General features: G+C 39.4%; 1 protein-coding gene across 6 annotated transcripts in view; it reads left to right on the top strand.

Moving 5' to 3' along the window:
• Positions 1-21799, top strand: part of ltbp1 (latent transforming growth factor beta binding protein 1) — a 132054-nt gene that overhangs the window by 69900 nt on the left and 40355 nt on the right. For 5 of the 6 annotated variants that reach the window (XM_012915746.5, XM_012915745.5, XM_023154858.3 and 2 more), the window contains exons 6-12: positions 4991-5188; positions 5607-5884; positions 6298-6400; positions 11740-11799; positions 15545-15667; positions 19068-19232; positions 21064-21225. In XM_012915746.5, the coding sequence (XP_012771200.1) occupies positions 4991-5188; positions 5607-5884; positions 6298-6400; positions 11740-11799; positions 15545-15667; positions 19068-19232; positions 21064-21225 (1089 nt within the window). The remainder of the gene's footprint in view (positions 1-4990; positions 5189-5606; positions 5885-6297; positions 6401-11739; positions 11800-15544; positions 15668-19067; positions 19233-21063; positions 21226-21799) is intronic. The other variant, XM_012915748.5, reaches the window with a different exon arrangement.

Here is a 21799-nt window from a genome sequence, read left to right as displayed (position 1 = left end):
TTCAATGTGCATCCCATTTGGCCCACTGCAGCCCCTGGAGAGTGGAATTAAGTGGTGTTTTTCCAGCTCCTCTGGCATATTTTCTCCCAGGTGAGTCCAGTGTCTTTCCAAGTGCTAAGAGCTTTCTGGCCCTCAGCTTCTGCTTCCCTTTATTAAAGGTGCCTGTGGCTGCCAGCTCATTTGTTGCAGTCCAGACAACATCGAATCACTTACAGTTGGATTTAACAAAAAATAAAGTTTTGGTGGGAGGTGTGAGTGTGTAAGGCAAAGCAGCAGGGCCTAAAGGAGAAACACAGGTGTACCAGTTCATGGTGAGGAAAGTAGCTTTCATTTTCTTTCAGCATTACTTTCATTTTATATGCAATGAATCCTGCATAAACAGTCTAGACACTTACATTTTTTGTTCTTCAGGCTATGCTCATTCTCACATTCAGTTTTAAATGAAATAACTGGTACCACATGTTAGCAAGTCTCAGCTTTAATTTAGTTTCACTTTTCATGTTCAAGTCAGTTTAGCTATTCTTAGCTAGTCCATCCATCCGTCCAACCATCCGTTTCCACATGTCCAAGTCACAGTCATGGTTGAGCTGGAGCCTATCCCAGCTGTTATATTGTGAGGCGGTACACCCTGGATGGATGGACACACACACACACACACACACACACACACACACACACACACACACACACACACACACACACACAGAGTTCACGTCCAGTTTAGAATCACCAGTTAACCTGACACCATGCATGTCCAGTTGAAGGAGGCTGCAATAACTGGAGAGACCACATAGACACAATCTTTCTAAGGCACAAGAAGACAAATCTTTGAAGAAGTGCTCCCTAGCACAAACTCTTTATAATTGAAACCATCTGACAGAAGCAGGTGATTTTCAGAAGTGTGCAAACATCCTGCACTCTCTGCACAGGCACTGCTCCTTTCCAAAACCAAATATGACACAGACGGTCTCCCTAAATGTGAAGGTGCCACTTGGAACAGTGCTGGGACACAATCCTCCAGGAGTTTAATTATCTTTCATGTATCAGTACAGATATCATTCATGTTTTTATTGTCTTAGCCTTCACACAGTCACATGGTTATTACAGAGTGGTTATTGTCCAAAGTGCGCAGTTTTATCATCAATCACATATGTATGAACAGAAGCGACATCTCCAGAGTTATTATGGGGAGTTTTTCAGCAGAAGTCTTTCTGATTCTGGACAAAGACTCTCAGAACATTCATCAGCTTTTGGAATACGTGCCTCCTCTTTCCTTTTCTCCACTCGCAGTCACATCAGCTGAAAACCTGCGTTTTCCAGAAGACTTGGTAAAAACCTCTGGCTTCACACTTTGAAATTTCATCCTGGAAAACTACTTTTGTGTGTATAGAAGCAGGGTTGTGGCAGCTGAGGGATCTTCATGAAATTCATCACCAGTCCTAAATTTTCTGGGGATGCTAACTGGACATTCAGTTTTTGACCTTTGGACCTTTTGTTATCTTTGTCCCTAGGCTCTGCTTTTCATGAGGACATTGTCAGAGACAAATTGTTTGAGTGCATAGAATGTTAAAACTATTTTAAAAATATATAAAAAATATTTTGACTGTGGTGCTTTAAGTACCCAGTTGATATCCTTCCATGGACTCAACTGTCAAATACCACATAGAGCATGCTCTGCAAGCTGTTTACTGTGCAAACCCCCTTCATTCCAACTCCTCTTTTTGTACTGACTCTAATATATTATTTGCTGTCATACCCTTTTCTGAGGGGTCTGGGGGTCCTGCTGGATGTCCATGTTTGTATTTTGAAGTGTGGAAAGGTGTGCTCTCTGCTCAATATAACAAAAAATATAAATCACCACAAGTGGAAATAATGATCTTTTGACTATAGTGATCTTAGCTAAAACTGCCATTTACAGAAACTGAAAGCTGGAGCGAATAGCCTCTTTAATATTCACTTTGTTGACTTCTGTGGAGAGGGTATGTATACAGTACATGTGTTGTGCTAAATGGAATTCCTTTGAGAGTGAATAATCTTTTAAGAACACAAGCAATGAGACTCAGGTTTACTATATAAAACCCCAACACTGAGAGTGACTGTCCTATTATGTCAGCTGAGTATAAAAATGGAGAACGGGAAAAACAGAGGTCTTAGATCTCAACATTTCATTTTCAAAGAGGTGCTTTTGAAAATCACAGTGTGTGCACACTTGCTTGTGCTCATTCTGCACATAAGAATTATCCTTCCTTCTCGAAAGGATAATTTCTGGTTTATGATGTCTTGAGTCTTCCTCAGTTCTCACTCTAATAATAACATTAAATTCAGCAGGTTGTCTGCTGAGGTCTGAGAACACATTTTTGAATTTTGGTCTTGCAGTTTCTTCTTTCTCAAGCTTTTACATTTGGGTATACCAAACTATTTGTATGCCAGCAGGTGGCAACTACACCGTCTCCAGTTAGAAGTGGAGTTTATGGGAATAGCAGCTAGTTAAGTATAGGCTGTTTATTTTGTTAAATATAATCATATTTAGAGTAACAAACAAAATGTTTCATCAAACAGTGATGACTCCCTGTATTTACAGTACCTCGACTGTGGAAGGTAGTAGGCCTTTATTTGAAACAGGTTTGTAATAGACACCAGCTTTAATTTCCAATTCTGTCTGGCTGATTAGAATAAATTTCATGTTCATGTACACAAAGTCTCGCTGCAATACACTCACATTACCGTTATACTGATTATTTTATAGTGAGCAGTGACTCACTCTGGACACACATCAGTGATATCATCTGTGCTTCTGTACTAAAACTCTTTACTTTAACCTCCTAAGACCCGAACTCTTCCACGCCATGCATTTTTAATTTCTCTTTGACATTTGGGCATATTGGGGCCCAACATCAGTAAACAAAGTCTAAATATAGTGCAACAAATCAAACACAGAACCGCTGTGTAACAGAACAATGACAGAACACGCGTAAGGTTTTAGCGTCGAGTCAGCTGGACACTGAAACCCTGTTCTGCTCATTTCCAAGTCCAAATTTTTATTCTTAGATTCCACTACACTGGATTTCCATAATTCAAAATATTGTTTATATTCATCTTATACTGGACCGAAGATCACTGTCTGTCTGAAAGAAGTTATTTTAATTCCTCTCCCTTCAAGCCAAGGCCTTCTGATTGGATGGGCCACAGAAACAGAAGGTCTGGACAGCAAGTATTTTAAACTGTGTTCATTACTATAGCTGTTTATCTGAGACGAAGGGCTAAAGGGCCATCGTTACTGACATCATACAGGTCCAAGAATAGAAAAAAACTGTCTAAAACCCAAGTATGTAGAGCAGTCTGAAGCTTTTAGCCCACGGGACATTCAAATTCAAATTTTATCTGTCACACACAGCACCATACACAGTGTGACATGTGGTGAAATGCTTATTGCTGTGCAATGCCCGACCATTAAATGACAGTAAGATTTACAGATTTACAGGTTACTACAACATTTACAGATTTTAACTTTTAATTTTACAGTAAAAAGAATGTGGAAATAATGATTTATGAAAGAAATTATGAAGAAAAGGAAATTATAAATTATAAGAAGTGTGCAAACAGAGTGCGTGCGGTGATGCGATGTGTGTGGGAGAGTCCAGTCCTGCACCTGGTTCAGGGCCCGACTAGCCTGGGGGATGAAGCTCCTCCTCATTCTCTCTGTTTTGGCCTTAAGGGAGCGGAAGCGCTTCCCAGACCTCAACAGTGAGTAGAGTCCATTGTTGGGATGGGAGAGGTCCATCGTAATATTCCTGGCTTTAGTCTTGCACCGCTTGGTGTAGATGGACAGCAGGTCAGGAAACTCTGATTGAATGATGCGTTTGGCCATTGCAACAGTGTATGACAAAAATAAGGAAAAGCATCATAGTTTCTATTAGCAAACATCTCACTTTAAATTGTCCAGCAGTTTATGTTTGAAAACAAAAAAAAGACAACGTAAAAGTGGTATACTCTAAAGTCGGGCTATTTTGTGATTGACTACCACATGGTTGTGCAAAGTGTCTTCTGCTCTTTCAGTCACATAACCCCTCAGTCCTAGCCTGCTCTACCCTTGTTACCAACAATGTGGTTAATTCTCAGTCCAAAAGGCTTGTAAATAATAATGTACACACTAAGAGATGGCAGTAGTTGCATCCACTTCTTTTATAGAGTTTATACATGTCACTGAGAGTCATACTGAGTAAAATGAAAAGTGGAATAAGCAGGGATTAAGCACGTGTAAACATGTGCTCACACACTGGTGAATTTCATACTAGCTCGTATACAGGACGTTTTCCATGTGGTGTGCCCTGTGCTGATGAGGTATGTAGAGTGATTGTGTGGAAAGATGTTTGACAGTGATGATTAACGGCTGCTGTGGTGGGCTGGAGTTTTTAGATGTGAGTGACATGATTTTCCTGTTCATGGATGACCTCTGGTTTGACTTTATCAGGCTCTGAGACAAGAAAATAATCAGTCAGAGCTGAAAGAGATGTCAAAGCTTGACAACACATTTTTATTTTGTCTTGGATCTTGTATTTAATTTCTACTACATTACACAGTTAAACAGGAAACAGTCCTTACATATATATTGTATCACCTGGTTTACTGTCAGTGTGAACCTTTTGCCTGAAAAACAGTGAATTTGTGGTATCCCTCACTTCACCCGTACACGCTGATGTTTGTACCTATCCACTCTTAAAGTTATGTGTACAGATCTGCAACCTGCTCTGTGCTGTGTGTTCATGGTCTGTGAGAACAGTAGACTTCTCTAAGAATAATATTTTCCCTTGAATAGCTTGCATTTTACTTGTTTCGTGGTGACATGTGCTAACCAGTCACACAAATGAAAATCTGGGCTGACTCGCTGATTTGTTGATCATTTCAAACTCATTATTGGCGAGTGTTTGTGTGTGTTGAAGTGGAGCCAGTAGCGCATTAACACCTTTCGCTTGGTCTTTCCTCTGCTTAGTGGTGTGTCACCTGCCCTGTATAAATGGCGGTAAGTGCAGCACCAGGGACAAATGCCAATGCCCTCCAAACTTCACCGGAAAGTTCTGCCAGATGGCGGTTCAGAACGGACACCAGCAGACATCAGGAGGCTACAGCCAGAATCAGGTCCACTCCACACACACCCTGCCTCTGACCTATAGCAACGGCCAGACACCTGGTGAGTGAAATGTGACATTGGCCTAGACAATCATCATATGTGTTTTATCCAATTAGATTGGTCTCTCGGGCCTTGGCAATCAAGAAACAAAGAGAAACAATCCAGTTGATGCACATCAATAAATATGTGCATCTTCTCCTAAAATATCAGTTTTTCTCTTCTTCAAAATAGGATTAGGCTTTGGGTTTATTTATTTACTTATTAATAGGATTTATTGTAACTGAGGCATATCACAATTTGTTACTTTTTTTGTCAGGAAAGTCATTTTTGTTTGTCTCTTGCTTTTGGGGAGAGTTGGACTCCTTACTAGTGACATCATAAACCTAACAAAGATGGTTAATCTTAATCATCTACTGTGATGCACCACATCAGTGTCATGCTTGTATACAGTATGTGTTTTTCTTCCTGTACGGCCCAGGCATCGTCAACATCCACATCAATCACCCCCCAGAGGCCTCAGTTCAGTTCCACCAGGTGTCTCAGTTGGACAATTACAACAACAATGGACAGCAAACAAAAGGCTCCTCCTCATCCACTAGTTATAGCTACCATCACAGCGAAAGCAGCCAGAAGATCCAGCACCATGGCTACAACATAGTCTATCCGGGCCAGCACAGCTACCAGTTTCCTCAGTACCAGCCTGTCACCTCTAAGAATGCACTGGGCCGCTGCTTCCAGGAGACAGCAGGCAGTCAGGTACAATGTCAGACATGTCTGCTGTTTGTGAGCTTAATTACAGTCATAACACATCTGTTAGATCAAGTAAGCCTTTCAGTTTCAGTAATCTAAAGCAATCAATCAAAAAGTCTGGGAAATATTTTGATTAGATATGGACAACAATAAGAGGCACAAAGACTACAAAACATGACACCGGTGGTATTAATCCCAAAGACACATTTATAGAAGACGATGGATGTAAAATACAGAACAGAAATAATGCCTGTTAGTTAGTATAGCTCAAAGTTTAAAATTAATATTCTCTGCATTACCAGATCATATTTTATGAGGAGGTTTGCATTTATTTTTGTCCTCTGAGGATACACAGAAGCAAAAATATTAATCCTCACTGTTTTGTCCTTTTCTCTGTTCTCTCCATCTCGATGTGTTAGTGTGGAAAGGCTCTGCCCATTCTAACTAAGCTGGAGCAGTGCTGTGGGACCATTGGGACCTCGTGGGGATTCCACAAATGCCAAAAGTGTCCGAAGAAACCATGTAAGTCCAGGTCTAGATGTTTTTCTAAAAGTGGTAGTGAATTCATAGCCATGGAATTAACGTTGAGGGGAAGAAATGCCGGCAGGTGGTCTGGGCTCTGCAGTCCCAGTGCCCACTTTCATATCTTGAATGGAAATCTAAATATGAAAATCATTAACATTAAAGGTATTGTTTATGTATTTTAAGTTGTGTTCCATCAACAACAGAATTTAACACAGAGCTGCCAATAGAATATTTTTTCTAGTTTTTCACTTCTTAATGCATTTTGAAAGTAATGGCATAGTGGAAAAGTACAGTTTTTGACTCTGATTTTGACCACCTACTGAGCGTACCCCATGAGTTGGAAAAACCACAGACAGTATATCTTAATAAGAGTAATAATATTTGTTTCATTCTAATAATGATTGCTGAAAACAAAAAAGAAGCCCTATACACCATAAAAGCTTTTGAAGCAAGCAAAAATTAGAGTCGTTGCTACAATGTCTCCAGCACAAACACAGAAAGCGCCTCACACAAATAAACATAATGGTGTGCGTGAATTAAGTGGCAGCCCTCAGATTTTTACAAACTGAATCCAATGCAGCGTCAAAAACTTCAGTTCTTCTAACGGCCACTTAGAATAGCTCCAAAAGTGAGTCATTCCCCACTTAACACATAAACATTTATACAGCTTAGGGGGTTGGATTTTTTATGACGCATTCGTCTGGATTCTTGTGTTAATGGCGCGGCACCTTTGGCTGACTGGTGAATATCAACACAGGCAGCAGTAACTGATAGACGTCTCTACCCTGTCTGCAACTGTCTCTGCTGTGTTTGTGCTGTTGGGGTTAGAAAAAATGTGTTGATTGAAGGATGTGTAAAAAGCTGTGAATGAGCAAGAATCACTTTTCCATTACACTCTCTGTGTGCTTACACACCACTCTGCATTTAATCATTAGTTATTAAAAATCTCTGGCTAATCTCTTTCTTCCTGTCAAAAGGGAGTTTTTCCTTCCCACTGTCACAAAGTGCTTGCTCAGAGAAGTTGTCTCTGACTGTTTTAGGGTCTTTACCTTACAGTATAAAACGTCTTGAGTTTGCTGTTGCAGTGATTTGGTGCTATGTAAATAAAACTGAATTGAGTCAAACTGAAATGCGTTGGATTGGATGTTTCTCTAGCGTGACCCAGGAAACCTTGGCAGCTGCTGCTTGCACTGACATGATACACAATCACTTGGTTTTTAAGAGCTGGTAAAGTCAGCCGCTTACACGTGATGCGCTGACACTTATGAGGGCAGTGTTTTATGAATAAATAAGAGCACTGGTTCAGTTCAGTTCATGAGAAAGACGATCCAGCTGACTCGCCTGATATTAATGCCCTGCTTTTCTAAACCTTTACAGCAACATGTGGAGGAGCATCTCAGTGCCCTTTCACACTGTGGTATTGAGATAATGCTGTATCAACTTTCTTAGCAACCTCATTAACCTTTTATATTACATGCTGTGTGTTTGGCAGCAGATCCTCACTGACAGCATATCATGTCTTAGGACATGTAAGATGATATTTTAATGAGAATATAATCAGTGTAATTCTGCAAAGACTAGTTTGTCTTCAAATATAATACTGCACAAAAATCTTGAATTAACACTCATTTTGTTATATTTTTCTAGGTAAACAGCAAATAGCTGTAGCGGTTATAATATGTGTAAACCTCAGCGAAAATAGAGTATATAACAAAAAACAGAATCCCACCTGGAAAGTCAATAGTTGCTTTCTTGTAATTTCCTTAAGTTGTCTTCAGGAGTGGATCTCCAGGCTTCTTTAAGAACATTTGAAAGCTCTTTTTTGAATGTTGGCAGCAAACGCAGATGAAACTGGTACACAACTGGTTCTTTGCTAAGTTGTGTTTACACAGTACACTTATTCAGCCCTTGAGCTACCTTGAGCCTTGATTTTTATGCTTAGCTGTTTGAAAGGTCAATGTTAAGTCGCTTAAAAAACAAGCAAACGATAACAAAAGGCCTGTTCTTGGAAAATGTTCAGGTTTGATGACTGGACTCAAAATGAATGAAAAAGCAGCCAATTTCCAAAGTAACTGGCGGTCAAAGTGAGACCGCTTTCAAAAAAATGACAACGAAGTCTGGCTCCTCAGAAGCAAAATATATAGAAATGAGGGATGCCTCAAGACATTTTTTCAAAGTAGTGTAAAATTTCAGACTGGGCTTCCTTAAAAGCAGTCAAAGCAAAATATCCAGCTGGCTTGAAACCCACACTCTAAAAATGTTTCAACACAGCTCAATGTGTCTTTTGCAGCCATAACTTTCAGCTAGTGACAAGCAAAATAAAAATGCAGCTAGGAAACATTATGAGTCTTGTACTGGGTCGATTTAACAAACAGGTGACTTTCACCCAAACAGCTACTTCCAGAGAGGAAAAGCACTAAATGCCAAGGCAGCATGTGGTGCTGGCCCTTGCCTCTTAGCTCTGTTTAAAGTGGTACCAGCTAAACTGAGTGTGTGGGGGAGGTGAGGATGGAATTGCCAGCCTTTTTATGTAGTAGCTGGCTACTCAACACTACTCCCTTTATAGAACTGTGGAACTTGTCTTTGAAGCCAGCGCTGTTGTATGTAGAGCATGAAAAGACGCTCTCTAGTGTATTATCCCCAGCTGAACTGAGGAAAGGGGTGGTACTGTAGTACTTTTGTGTAAATCCATCAATACCCATATGTGAAAACACACTTTGCAAACTCATCGTTACGATAGCAACATGTTGGTTATTGTGTGCAACAGCAAATTGAGTATTATTCACAGCATCCTAATCCATATCCAGTGTTTGCAAGGAATATAGCTGTGAGTAAGTGTTTTAAACATTGTGGATTTTCACACCTTATTGCAGTTTGTTAGATTGAAAAACACAACCTTAACTGTCAACAGAAGGGGGCAGTATATTACCAGAAAGTTATAATGTACCTGAGCCCCTCCCAAAGAATTAGGTCCTTCCTCGAATCTAATGCTGAATTAATTTCGATACTAATTATTCGTATTTAAACTAGTATCTAATAGCAGAGCATAGATCCGAAAACGCTGATTTGAAAGCTAGAGAGCCACGAATTTGAACATTATTAACGTGAATGCTATTTAAGAATTCACAGTACTCAGTATACATTAAAAATGTATTCTTTGTGCTGCAGAAGCCATCAAAATGTTCAGCTGTTTCAGAAGGTAGAGAAAAAAAGTCAACATTGAAATCAGTCCCAAGACTTTACGTTTTCAGCTGTTCTTCATTTTTGATATCTCCTGTAGTGTCCAAACAGTGACAAGTTTCAGAAAGTTTCTAAGATTACAATACTTTACAGCTGATGACATGATCACTGTCCCCCACTGAAGAATTTAGGCTCTTTATTTTATTTATTTATTTTTCTATTTGAAGTCTTTTCACTCTCTTTGAATAAATGACCTTTCCAAACCAGTGAGACGTCCAGAGCAGCCTGAGTTTTTGGAGTGCCCACGTTAAGTTTTCTCCTTTCTCCTGAGCAGAAGTAATTTCTCTGTAAATTTTTGGTTATTGACACAAAAAATATATGTACTGCTTCAGTAGATTTGAGGTTATAGTATTGTAAAGGTCTTTTAACTCACGCTGTAGCTCAGCTCGGTGCACACTCATTCTTTTGTATTCAACTTACACTTGTATCAGAAATCTGAGCCTGTCTTCTCCCTGTGTCCCCATTTCAGAGTTGATTCAGTTTCAGCATTAATCAGTGACTCCAGTCCAATCCATTCCCTCAGCTTTGTCATTGTCAAAGGATTTCTGTCCTGCTCTTCTGTACTTGGCCTTCCCTATTTTTAGGGAAATATTAATACAAAACTGCAAAGATGAACTCCCTGCTGCAGCTTTTGACTAATTGTTCAGTCTTAAAAAAGTATACAAAACAGCAATGAAGTTTTTATTGAACCAAGGGAAACAACAGTTTCAGAAACAATAGGTCTTTGATCCATCCTTTAATCTGTCAGGGCCTCGCATACACATCTGGTTAAACAGCGAGGAGCAGTTTTTTTGTCGTAAAACACAGCTGTTAGGGACACCACGGAATCTGTAGTCTAAAAAGACTGATTGCACACCTGAGCTGCTCAGGATATAGTTCTTAGCGTATAGGAGAGAACAGAACTGAAACACTTGCTTTTATTGCATGTGTGCTTGCTTTTAGCACACATGCAATAAGACACCAGGACAGGGAAGATTAAGTCTTTTCATATCCAGCATTTTAGTGGGAGTCACCAAAGGGCCAGAGATTTGCACTCTCTGTCCTCTCCTCAGGAATGGTGGAGGCATGAGGTGTTTTTTCTTTTTTTAAACATTTAGGTGTGAAATAGTCCATTGTGCGATGGAGACTGTGGTAACTGGTAAATAGACTGGCTTTCTTGGTCAAACAATCATTGCCTTGTTTTGTTCTAGAACAAAATATCAATCTTCTTTTGAGTATTTGGGTACCACCTACCCACTGGTTCCTTTGTCCAGCTGTACTGCAGTGAGACTGACTTCCTGTGTACTAATGTTGCTGCTTAAGTAGCTTCTAGCAGCTACGTCCACCTCCTTCCCTGCAACCCTTCATGGTTCCATTAATAACTCTTTTTGAACACTGTATCCTGTCTTAACTAACTATCATTACCTTAATTTAGTCATTTTTCAATGAATGAATCCATTGTATTTTTACAGATAATAGAGGCTTTGCTGCTCATCTTATTGCGTGAAGAAGCTCAAATAAATGTATTTTTATCTCAGCTCATCTCTCTATATAATTTAATATGATTAATTTTTTTCTTTCTTCTGTCTGTTTGGTTTAGAACTAAATCGTATCTACTCTTCAACCACTCCTGTTTGTTTAAAGATACAAATAGTTTATATTCATTTTACAGCAATACGCTGAAACTACAGAGATTAAATATGTAATTCAGTTATACGCAAAACAGCTCGCATAGTGACAAACATATTTATATTGACTGGGTTCTCATTCTCAATGACAGTCTGTTTGAATTTGACTATCAACCTGAGGTTACATAGAAAAAAATAAAATAAAATACATAAATATAAAAAAATGCAATACAGTACCTTCACTTAAACCACGGTAAAGGTACGCTGTTAACTTGACCATAATTAACATTTTTTACAATTTTAGAGTGAATACGTTTCTTTCCTTCAGGAACATGATTTATGCTTTTTTGCTTTATGAGACTTTAAATGAACACTCATAAATGTATTTTGGAATTATTACAGAATAAGAACCCAGACATTTGCTCTCAAAACTGTGACTAACATGTGCTCCTTCTCTTTGTTTTGCTCTTCACATGCTCCCGTCATCAGCTTTCCCCCTGATAGATTGCCCTCAGGGTTACATAAGAGTCAACAGTTCTCATTGCCAAGGTAAGAATTGATGCTATTGTTTTTAACATCCTAATGCTTATATAGCTTATAATAATGTGGTAAAGACACGTGTGATTCCCTGTAGTTCAGTGGTTCACAAACTTTTTTTTTCCTAGACCCCCCCTTTGTTTTACAAGAAACTCTTTGTGCCCCCCCTCCCCGGCACAAACACATCGTCCAACCACACACACCCTTGTTTTGTTTTCTAACTCCAGTGCAGTTTATTTCACACCTCAAACCTTTTGTAAACAATTAAACAAATTAAAGTAAATGTCAATAAATTGCAGGTAGCAAATAAACTGCTACCTCTTTTAAGTAACAGAAAAACAAACCATCCTTATGGTGTAATTATTTAACGTGATCACCTGACTATTATGTTTCTCTAAGTTTCTCTGTTTTAACTGTCGGGTGTGGTGTCACAAAATGTACTAACATTACGCCTCTCGGTGTACTGTGAAAACGATTGCAGTACTACTTTTAAAAACATCAACATTTCAGTATGACCGATGCTTAAGACCAAATACCACAAATTGCCACAAACTTGTGAGTTATGCCTCTCCTTACCCTTCTGTGCCTCTTGATGGGAACTTTTATTTTAGACAGGAAGCCTCCTATATGTGGTTACAACTAGGCAGGAACAGCATTTTTAAATGTTGTAAAAATATTTAAAGCAGTTTATGTAAGTGACAAGTGTTAAAGATACTCTAAAACTCTGCGATTGAGTTTGCATCAAAAAGTGTGAATAGAGCTGAGAAGTATTATCTCTATGTTATATTCAAATTAAGAAACTGGCCCTTCCAAAGCAACTTCCCACCAGTGTCTAAGTTAAAAAAGAACCTACTGAAATGATATCCACAAAAACCACGAGTCAGTGACTCTAAACTGGGGCTAAGCAGAATCGCAGACACACATGCAGCATGCACTTTAAATTAGGTTACAGCTGTGTAGGGGTGGTGTTAATCTGAGGCTAAATTTAATCATTGATTGTTCAGGGTGTTTCCTGACTGATGACAGTCTAGAAACCACTAACTGCAAAGTGGAAGTGGGCCAGTGTTTGGTGGCACCAACTCTTTTACAAGAACCCACAAAAGAGGAGCGTGACCTTTTCCAGCAGACTGTTCTGCTTGGCTGCTCAGAACATGGAGAGGAAGTCATTTTTTTCCATGACATTCAAAGTGTGGTACTGCACAAAATATAAAATAAAGACACAAACACATTCACAAGCATCTGCTTCGAATGCTGAAGAACAAACAGTCTGAACCATCCACCCATTTTATATGTCTGGTCATGTGGGGATACCAAAAGAGACAACCAGGAGTCATCCTGGCTAAATACCACTGCTTATGGGTCTAGTCACTACGTACAGCTCTTAGCCTCTATGCTACCTACGCTAAATTAACAGTGTTCCCTTCATGCTGAGCCCTCTCTTCACAACCACAGACTACTGCAGTACATTGCAGATACCACGCACTGGTAAGACTTTCTAAAAACGATTGATCTAGTAGTAATGATGTGGTTTGTATGTTTGCAAGAAGCATAGTAGTTTTTCAATAATAGTCCCGTGTAGTGGTGGCAGTTGAGTTCATCTGGATTTCCTGTTTAAAAATAATTACAGTTGACAGAGATTTAGCATCAGTAACAGCTGACTCGCAAATGTTTCCGTTCCTTTTCCATAAAAGGTTGTTGTTGCATAAAGGTTGTTTTAGTCGGAGCATGAAGGACCTCAGGAGTAAAAAGATCAACCGAGAAGGCTGTCAAAACATGCTACCTGAAACAGCTCCTTTTCACCATTAAACTGGAAAACGTGTTGATGCGTTACTGTAATCCAATTACTTTTTCAAGAGTAAAGTAAGGAATTACTATTGCAAAAAAAGTAATTACATTACTGTCACTTTCCCGTAAGCACGCTGCGTTACTGCATTACTAAACCGTGTCTCATGACAATGACGTAAGCGCATGCGACGTCCATGGCAGCAACAGACGTGTGCAGATCAACAGTGGATAATATGGAGCGTGGGAGAGAGTACGATTATGCATCGTTTAGTTTGAGTCCGTAAAAAGTGACAAAAGCATTTGTGTCCGCTGTACACTCTGCATGGGAAGAAAATTTCTTTCTGCAGTACAAAATTAAACTTCAGATCTGTGCGGCACCGGGCAAACCTCCACCCGCCCCACTCCTGCTAAACAGGTGAAAATAGATTTAAGAGTGACGGGACTTTGTGCCGCTGATTCTTTGATTTGATTTCTTTTTTGCTGTGTTTTACTTGCATCCATTTGAAAGAGGATGTGCTGGAATATGCAGAAAATTGGTTTAAATGTTTCTTCCAGCCAGAGACTGTTGCATATAATTAATTGTGCATAAAGTTAAAAAAGTCAAACTGATAAAACAAGACTTTTTCAATTTTATATGATGGATTAAACAGAAAATCTAGAATTGGGGTCTTTTGCTTTATTAGATATTCAGTTTGTATATTACGTTTTTGAAAAGTAATAAAGTATTAGAGTAACTAGTTACTTTTGAAAATAAGTAATCAGTAAAGTAATGGGATTACTTTCTTGGAGAAGTCATCGAAAAATGCAAGTTACTAATTACTAGTAACTTGACCAACACTGGTGTCACTGACCATAATCACTCACACACTTGGAAATTAAAGCATTAATTCAATTCAATTCAATTCAATTTTATTTATATAGCGCCAAATCACAACATAAGTCGCCTCAAGGCGCTTCATAGATACAGAGAAAAACCCAACAATCATATGACCCCCTATGAGCAGCACTTTGGCAACAGTGGGAAGGAAAAACTCCCTTTTAACAGGAAGAAACCTCCGGCAGAACCAGGCTCAGGGAGGGGCGGGGCCATCTGCTGCGACCGGTTGGGGTGAGAGAAGGAAGACAGGATAAAAGACATGCTGTGGAAGAGAGACAGAGGTTAATAACAATAACAGATTCAATGCAGAGAGGTCTGTTAACACATAGTGAGTGAGAAAGGTGACTGGAAAGGAAAAACTCAATGCATCATGGGAATCCCCGGCAGCCTACGTCTATTGCAGCATAACTAAGGGAGGATTCAGGGTCACCTGGTCCAGCCCTAACTATATGCTTTAGCAAAAAGGAAAGTTTTAACAGTGAGCTGCATAGGAAAGAACACAGTTCTACAACATTTGACATTTTAGTTGTAATGTACTCACTTTTTTAGAGGTCACGTTTTAACCATGCATTCAAACCTCACCATCCGTGGCCAATACAGACATGGGCTGTAGGAGGAAGCTTGGGTAGCAAGCAGAAACTCCTGCGGGGACACAGCAAGGCCCCAGCCAGGATTTGAACCTGGAACCTGAAGGCATGCTGAGGGTGGAAAATACTAACCACTGAACCACCAATAGTTACCAAAGCTGTGCAGACCTCCAGACTTACCCTTGCTATTCATACTGTCCAAACGTGTTTTCACAATGTGTATATGTGTACTGTGCCCTTCTCGCCTTAAAAGCCAGGACCACCAAACAGCACTGATAGTTTCATCAATGCCAGCTGACTAACAGCAGCAGATTTTTTAGGCACTGCAATTCTAAACTCATGTACTAGAAAAGTAATAATGAATAGTACTTGATGCACTAATGGAAGTATATGAATTCAGGTATAACAAGTGTGGTTAATTGTGTTTTTGGGGGGGTTTAGTTCTGCAAGGTGAAGAAATTGTTTGAAAAACCTTTTCATTAACTGTCAACTCTTCAATAATTCACAGATCTAGATGAGTGCCAGCTACAGGGTGTGTGTCCAAATGGAAACTGTGTGAACACTCTGGGCAGCTACAGGTGCACATGTAAACCTGGATATGTCCCTGACCCCACGTTCATCATGTGCATACGTAAGTCCTCCAATCAGTTTTTCATCACAGTTGCTCGTTCAATAATTCTAGACAGAGAAGATCTAATGGAGCTGCGTCAGACTGAGCAAAAGATTCTTGCATTACATTTGCATGCTGGTCTTAGATATGCAGATTTGCACATTCAGATCTTCAGATAACTTGAATACCATGCTTGCATGAAGATTTTCATTCAGATCTTCATGCAAGCATGGTATTCAAGTTATATAAAGCATGTACTGAGAGTTACACACAGCCAAAACCGAAATATCTCATTACAGGTCGGTAAATGCTGGGAATTGTAGCCAGTTGGGCAATTTCTTGAGCACAATTATTAAAGTTATTATTTTAAAACATGCCATGAGCATGTATTGCCTTTCTTTTGCAGTGTAATATAAATTAGCATGAAAACAAAACTAGACTATCCAACTCAATACAGATACTTAGGAAAATACTTGATAACTGATAACATTCAATTATTGAGTATTTTCCACCAGTTTTTCCAAATATAGTTAGATTTAACAAAATAAGTATTTAATATCAAGTTTATAAGTTCTATTCATTTAATAAATTATTTAGATAATTTCAATGTATTTTAGATCTTACTAATAAACAAAGACATCAGAATTATTTGATTCTTGTGGAGGAAACACATTGCGGAAAAATTAACAGTGTGTTTTGTGCGGTATTAGGTATGCTAAAATAACTCACCATGAAATATTGAACTAGTTACTGCCTGCTTTTTACAACTGACCTCACAACTGGCTTTCACAAGATAAGAAGGACATTTTAATAAACGATTGTAGAGGTAGAAAAGTTCAACTTTATCATGTTGTCCACATCTGCCTGCAGCCTTTCTTTCTCATCACCTATTCACACTGCTCTGCCTCAGTCTGTAGCTTGTACATCCTCAGCTCTGCTCTTCAGCCCTGACACCCATCTGATTTGGCTGCTCTGCTCCAAAATGTGCTGTTTATGTGCTCGGATTAGTTCTCCACACTCCGGACTCTCTGCTCAACTCAGCTACGTTTCCCCCGCCGCGCTACGCAATCAGTAACCCACCCAGTTCTCCATGTGTCTGTAATGCGCTCTGCCATGACTAAATATTTCATTTGCAACCCATTCAGCTTTATTATTGATTCATTAATTATTCATCTTTAACTACATCCGCTATGTTGATGATAACAGACAGCTAATTTGGCTATTGGGTAACTGCTAATCGTTAAATGGGGCCGGGTTAATATTTATGGTAACTACTACTGTAGTATTTAAGTATTGTGAAATGGGAGCTTTACAGACCTCTCTTGAAATTCCTCCTACAGTGTTGTTTAGCATTGTGAATGTGAGCTACTTAGGCTGGTAGTGAGGGGAGGACCTGAAGTTGTGTGTGAACTGGAGGAGGCAAAGATGACACTGATGATGATACTGATGCATCGATATTAACTTTCAGTATCGGTTAATATCTGACAATCAATCAATTTTTTGACAGCCCCAGGATAGATAGGTTGGTGCATGGGACTGTGCCTTTTTTCCTCCTGTGGCTAATGAAAGTCACGTGTCCATTCGTTACTGCTACTCATTGAGTTAAAGGCACAGCAGAGGGCTCCTCAAACCTACACTCCACTGAAAGAGTACCCCAATGATTTACATGTTTTTCATGCTGTATCTTTTTCTTCACACTTATTCTTACATTGCTTTAGTGTAAGGGGGACAGGTGGGCAATATGTTTGAAGCATACGGTATCCTAAACTGTGAGATTCTCAGTTGTCCGGGGCTTTGTGACTTCTGTTATCTAAATCCTGAATACACACTAATATATTCATGATGAATAGATGCTGAACCAAGCACGCTATTTCTTGGCAAACACTGTTCAGACCATTTAGACAAAATAGCCCAATTTCTGTCTCCTCAAACCACAGAAAGATTTTTCTCACGCTCTCACAGCCCTTTGAGCATTTTGGGTGACATCTGCGTTTTGCTGAGGAGGGGCTCCGTTTGCTCACTCTGCCATAAAGGCAAGACCGGCGCAGTGCAGCAGGGTTAGTTTTCATTCTGGCAGGTCGTAATATTTCTGTAGACAAAGCCCACAGTGGCTGTTGATTTCCTAGTTACCGTCCTGGCCAAGGCCCTCCTTGCCTATTAAGTCATTTCGGTCAGATGGCCTACTGTAGCAAGAATCTTAGTGGTTTCAGACTTCTTCCATTTCATTCGAATTGATTTTATTTTGCTCCGGGGAACTTTAAATGTTGAAATTTTCCTGAACACTTCGCCTAGACACAGTTCCTGTCTGAAGGGCTTTGTTGTTTTTTTAACCTCATCATGGTAAACGGAGCGTACGTGTTCTCTGTAGAGGTGCTCTGATTTGCTGATGGCCAGTCGAGTGCATTTGATTAGCAGCACCTGGACGCATCTTGAAGTTGTAATAGTGCACTTGTGCTTGAAGCATTTTGGCTTAGTTTTGATGAAGAACATGGTGTAATATGTAGTTTGTATTCACCTGTATTAAGAGCTGCTCAGGAGAAGATTAGGTTTATTATGTCCTGATAGATAAAACCTTAGAATTCATCTTTCTAAATGACTTCAGCTTGATATTTCCACACACAGGCACGAGTAGTCTCAACCTCACATATTCTTCAAACTATTTGTTAAATGTTACTATGATACATGTCATTTAAAGGTTTGTGCAAATTTTCAAATGGCATCAAAAGTAGCATTAAAAATATTAAAATCAAACAAACCTTTTTCTAGCTTTGAGAATGAACTGTGCAAACCTGATTCTGACTTTTACTTCAGTCATTCCTGATGTTTTTAATCAAGGTATTTGTTGGGAAAATAGGTCAAGTATTTAACCCTTAAGTGAAATGATTTACTTCAGGTAATGTTTCTGGCAAAAAGGAAATCAGCCTGGGTTCCCCGTGGGGGTCGTTAGTTTGTCTCTTTTCCAGTCAGAACTGTTTCCAGCATTTATTTGTGGAGTTTAATTTTTGCCGTAGAACATTTAAACCAAGCCAAACTCTCTGCATGCCTTCATCTCAGCCAGCACTTTGGTAGTGCATGAAGCACTGGCATGAAAATGTTCATTTTTTTCCCCCAAGTTTTTCCTTCATCATGTGGTCTTTGCTTTCTGGTGTTTAATGTGTGTATAGCTATTTGTACCAGTACCAAAATGTGGTTGCCGAGCCTCTTGTTGTAAAACATGTACTCTCTTTAATGTACTCTGGTTTTGTTTTAGACATATATTTAGACTGCGTTTGTGACGGGGGGGGGGGGAGGTTGCTCTGGTGAAGGGGACTTCTTTACTCTTTATCCTCTCTTTCCTCCATGTTTGGGTCTCCTGCACTTTGGTGTGCCACTTCCCGCGCCTCCTCCCTCCTCTTTGCCCTCCTTCTGTGCTCCTCTTCAGCCAAAACACCCATCCAAGAGGAGAAGGGGGCTTGCTTCCGTTTGGTCAGCTCGGGGAGGCAATGTTTGCACCCAGTGTCTGCCCAGCTGAGCAAACAGCTTTGCTGCTGCAGTGTGGGCAAAGCCTGGGGCCCTCGTTGTGACAAATGCCCCCCTCCAGGAACAGGTAAGGTCCCGAGAAATGTCAGATAGTTGTCCTGTCCCAATAAGGCCCCAAACCTTCTGTTGTGACTTCTATGGAGGAAACACGATGAAAAACACTATTCAGCCGTCTTATAATTTACTTTTACGCCTTGCAAATCAGCAAACTCTAAAGCTCCGTCCTTTGGGATGAGCTTGAACTTATGTCCCAGTCTGTTATCCTGCCACTCTCTGTCTGCATGGGTTTCACAGCTTGGCTGAATAGCTGCTTTTAGATTAGAATAGAAAAACCTTTTGCAGTAATTTGTTTTATGTCACCTGCCTGTTTGTCTTTGTTTCGACACATCTCAGTATGTTCGTGGAATTTAATTACAAAGTGATGGTTGGTATTTCTAGGTAGTTGCATTCCCTTATGTTGTTGAAGGCACCCACATCTCATTTTTCATTTCAGTTTGTTTATATAGCACTAATCCGACAGCTGTCTCAGGTTGCTTTCAATTCTCATGTTTTGTGACGATGACTCAAGATTATCTATTATGTATCTGTACTGAGAATTATGAAAAGCGTCACGCTATTGTCTAAAAGCATGCGTAACAAACAAGTCTGTCTTCATTCATTCGACCACCTTTACTTTATGTAAATTTACCAAAAAAAGAAACAAACAAAATGCGGAAACATTCCAAATACATCCTTTATTTAAACAAGGCTACACAGGTAGAATGACGTCCTTGTGATGGTCCTGCGTGTTTTCCTGGTTATATCTTGAATATTCAACTAAGCAACAAACACGAGTTACAGAAAAAAACAGATATTTTGTCATACAAAGCTCACAAAATAACTAGAAATTGCTGCTCTGTGTCTTTCACGTGTTACACGTCTTGCCACGTTGCTGGCGGTTTTAATTGCATGCTGCAAGGTCCGCTGTTAGAAGAGTCAGGGTTATTCATTCATGTGATACGTCACTCTGCAGTGTTGTACAAATGGATTCTGATACCAACACTAAGAAATAATATCATTATGCAGGCGCTACACATGTGTTTTACTAATTAAGATGAAGAGAAACATTAGATTGAAAAATGAACTGTGAAGATGTTTATGTAAAAACGTCTTTCCTTGTACAAGGATCACACATGTGATCAAACTTAATCGAAGTTGGAACTGAAATTTCTGCACATCTTAAGCTGGGATTCAAATCTGACTTGAATCTGAAGCCTGTGATGCCGCAAAACAGGCTCAACCTTTCTTTTCAACACATACAACTCATATTAGATGGACTGTTGTTTTAAAAAATAGTTAGGATTCTAAAATACATCGGCTGGATATGGACATGTCCCAGCCTGGGATTTTCCTCATTTCTGAAACATTACTGAGTGTGTAACTCCAATCAAAATCTGTCATGCATTTCTATTTCTAAATTGTTTTTTCTACTAATTTTAAGGTGTTTTATTCAGTGAAAAAGAAAAGTCCACAGTTTTTACGGTGGGTTCTCTGTTATCTCATCGTGGGAACTGACTGCTTAATAGTATTTAGTTATTCTTAGTTAGTTAAATATCACTTTTTCCTCTTTTTGTAATATCTCATTCCATTTCTCTTTTTATATTGTTATACAAGAGAAGGGTGGAAGTTATCTTGATAAGACTAGGACATTTACTTAATATAGATTTGAAGGAGCAAAAATGGAAAGTTGTGTGAAGGTAGAGCATAAAATGCTTTTTTCTCTTCACCAGAGATGTGTTCAAAGTACCCTCTACTTGGTAAATGGTGGATTTTATTTGAGTTTTTATTCTGGTGCTTTTGTATTCATTCTAAGAATACAGATATAGAGTTAACTACTCATGTCATGTGTTGTCATGCAGCTAAGTTCAAAGAAATCTGTCCTGGTGGAATGGGCTACACTGTTCTGCCAAATCCTCCTGTCAATAAGCCAATTTATCAGGAGCCCATTGACCCACCACAACCCCTACCAACACCAGAGAGACCTGTGGAGGCGTTTGGAACACCGGAAGAGATTATACCAGGTGAGTCTTGCAATATTAATAGCTAATTACCAGTGCATGTTTAGTTGATTTAGTCTATTTATTTTATGTGTCTGGGACCACAATAATTGAGGTATCTTGACTGATTTGTATCACTAACAGTAGGGATGGGTATCGTTTAGGTTTTATCCGATACCGGTGCCAAATCGGTACTTTTGAAACGGTGCCGGTGCTTAAACGGTGCTCAAACCGGTGCTTAAAGAATGGAGAACACAAACTGTCCAAAAACCTCTCATGTTCAGCTGTCTTTTTTTTTTTTTTGTAAAAATATAACAATGTTAGCCTTTTCTGCAGCTATGGGGCATATATGGCATCACTCTTGGCTGGAAGCAGTGCTTAAACAATGGAAAAAACACAAACTTTGTCCAAAAACCTCTCATGTTTAACTGTTTCCCACTTTTTCTTTGGTCATTTTAGCCTTTTTGTCCAGGGTGAAGGGAGTATCTGCCATCAAACAAGAGGACAGCCGCATGTAGCTATGATCATGTTTACTCTACTCAACGTAAATTATACACGAACAACATGAAGCTACTCACGCAGAGAAGAACGGCTGCTG

This window comes from Maylandia zebra, linkage group LG13 (genome assembly GCF_041146795.1).
Source record: "Maylandia zebra isolate NMK-2024a linkage group LG13, Mzebra_GT3a, whole genome shotgun sequence".
In the NCBI taxonomy this organism is placed as follows: Eukaryota; Metazoa; Chordata; class Actinopteri; order Cichliformes; family Cichlidae; genus Maylandia; species Maylandia zebra.
This window is presented reverse-complemented; position numbering and strand designations above follow the sequence as displayed.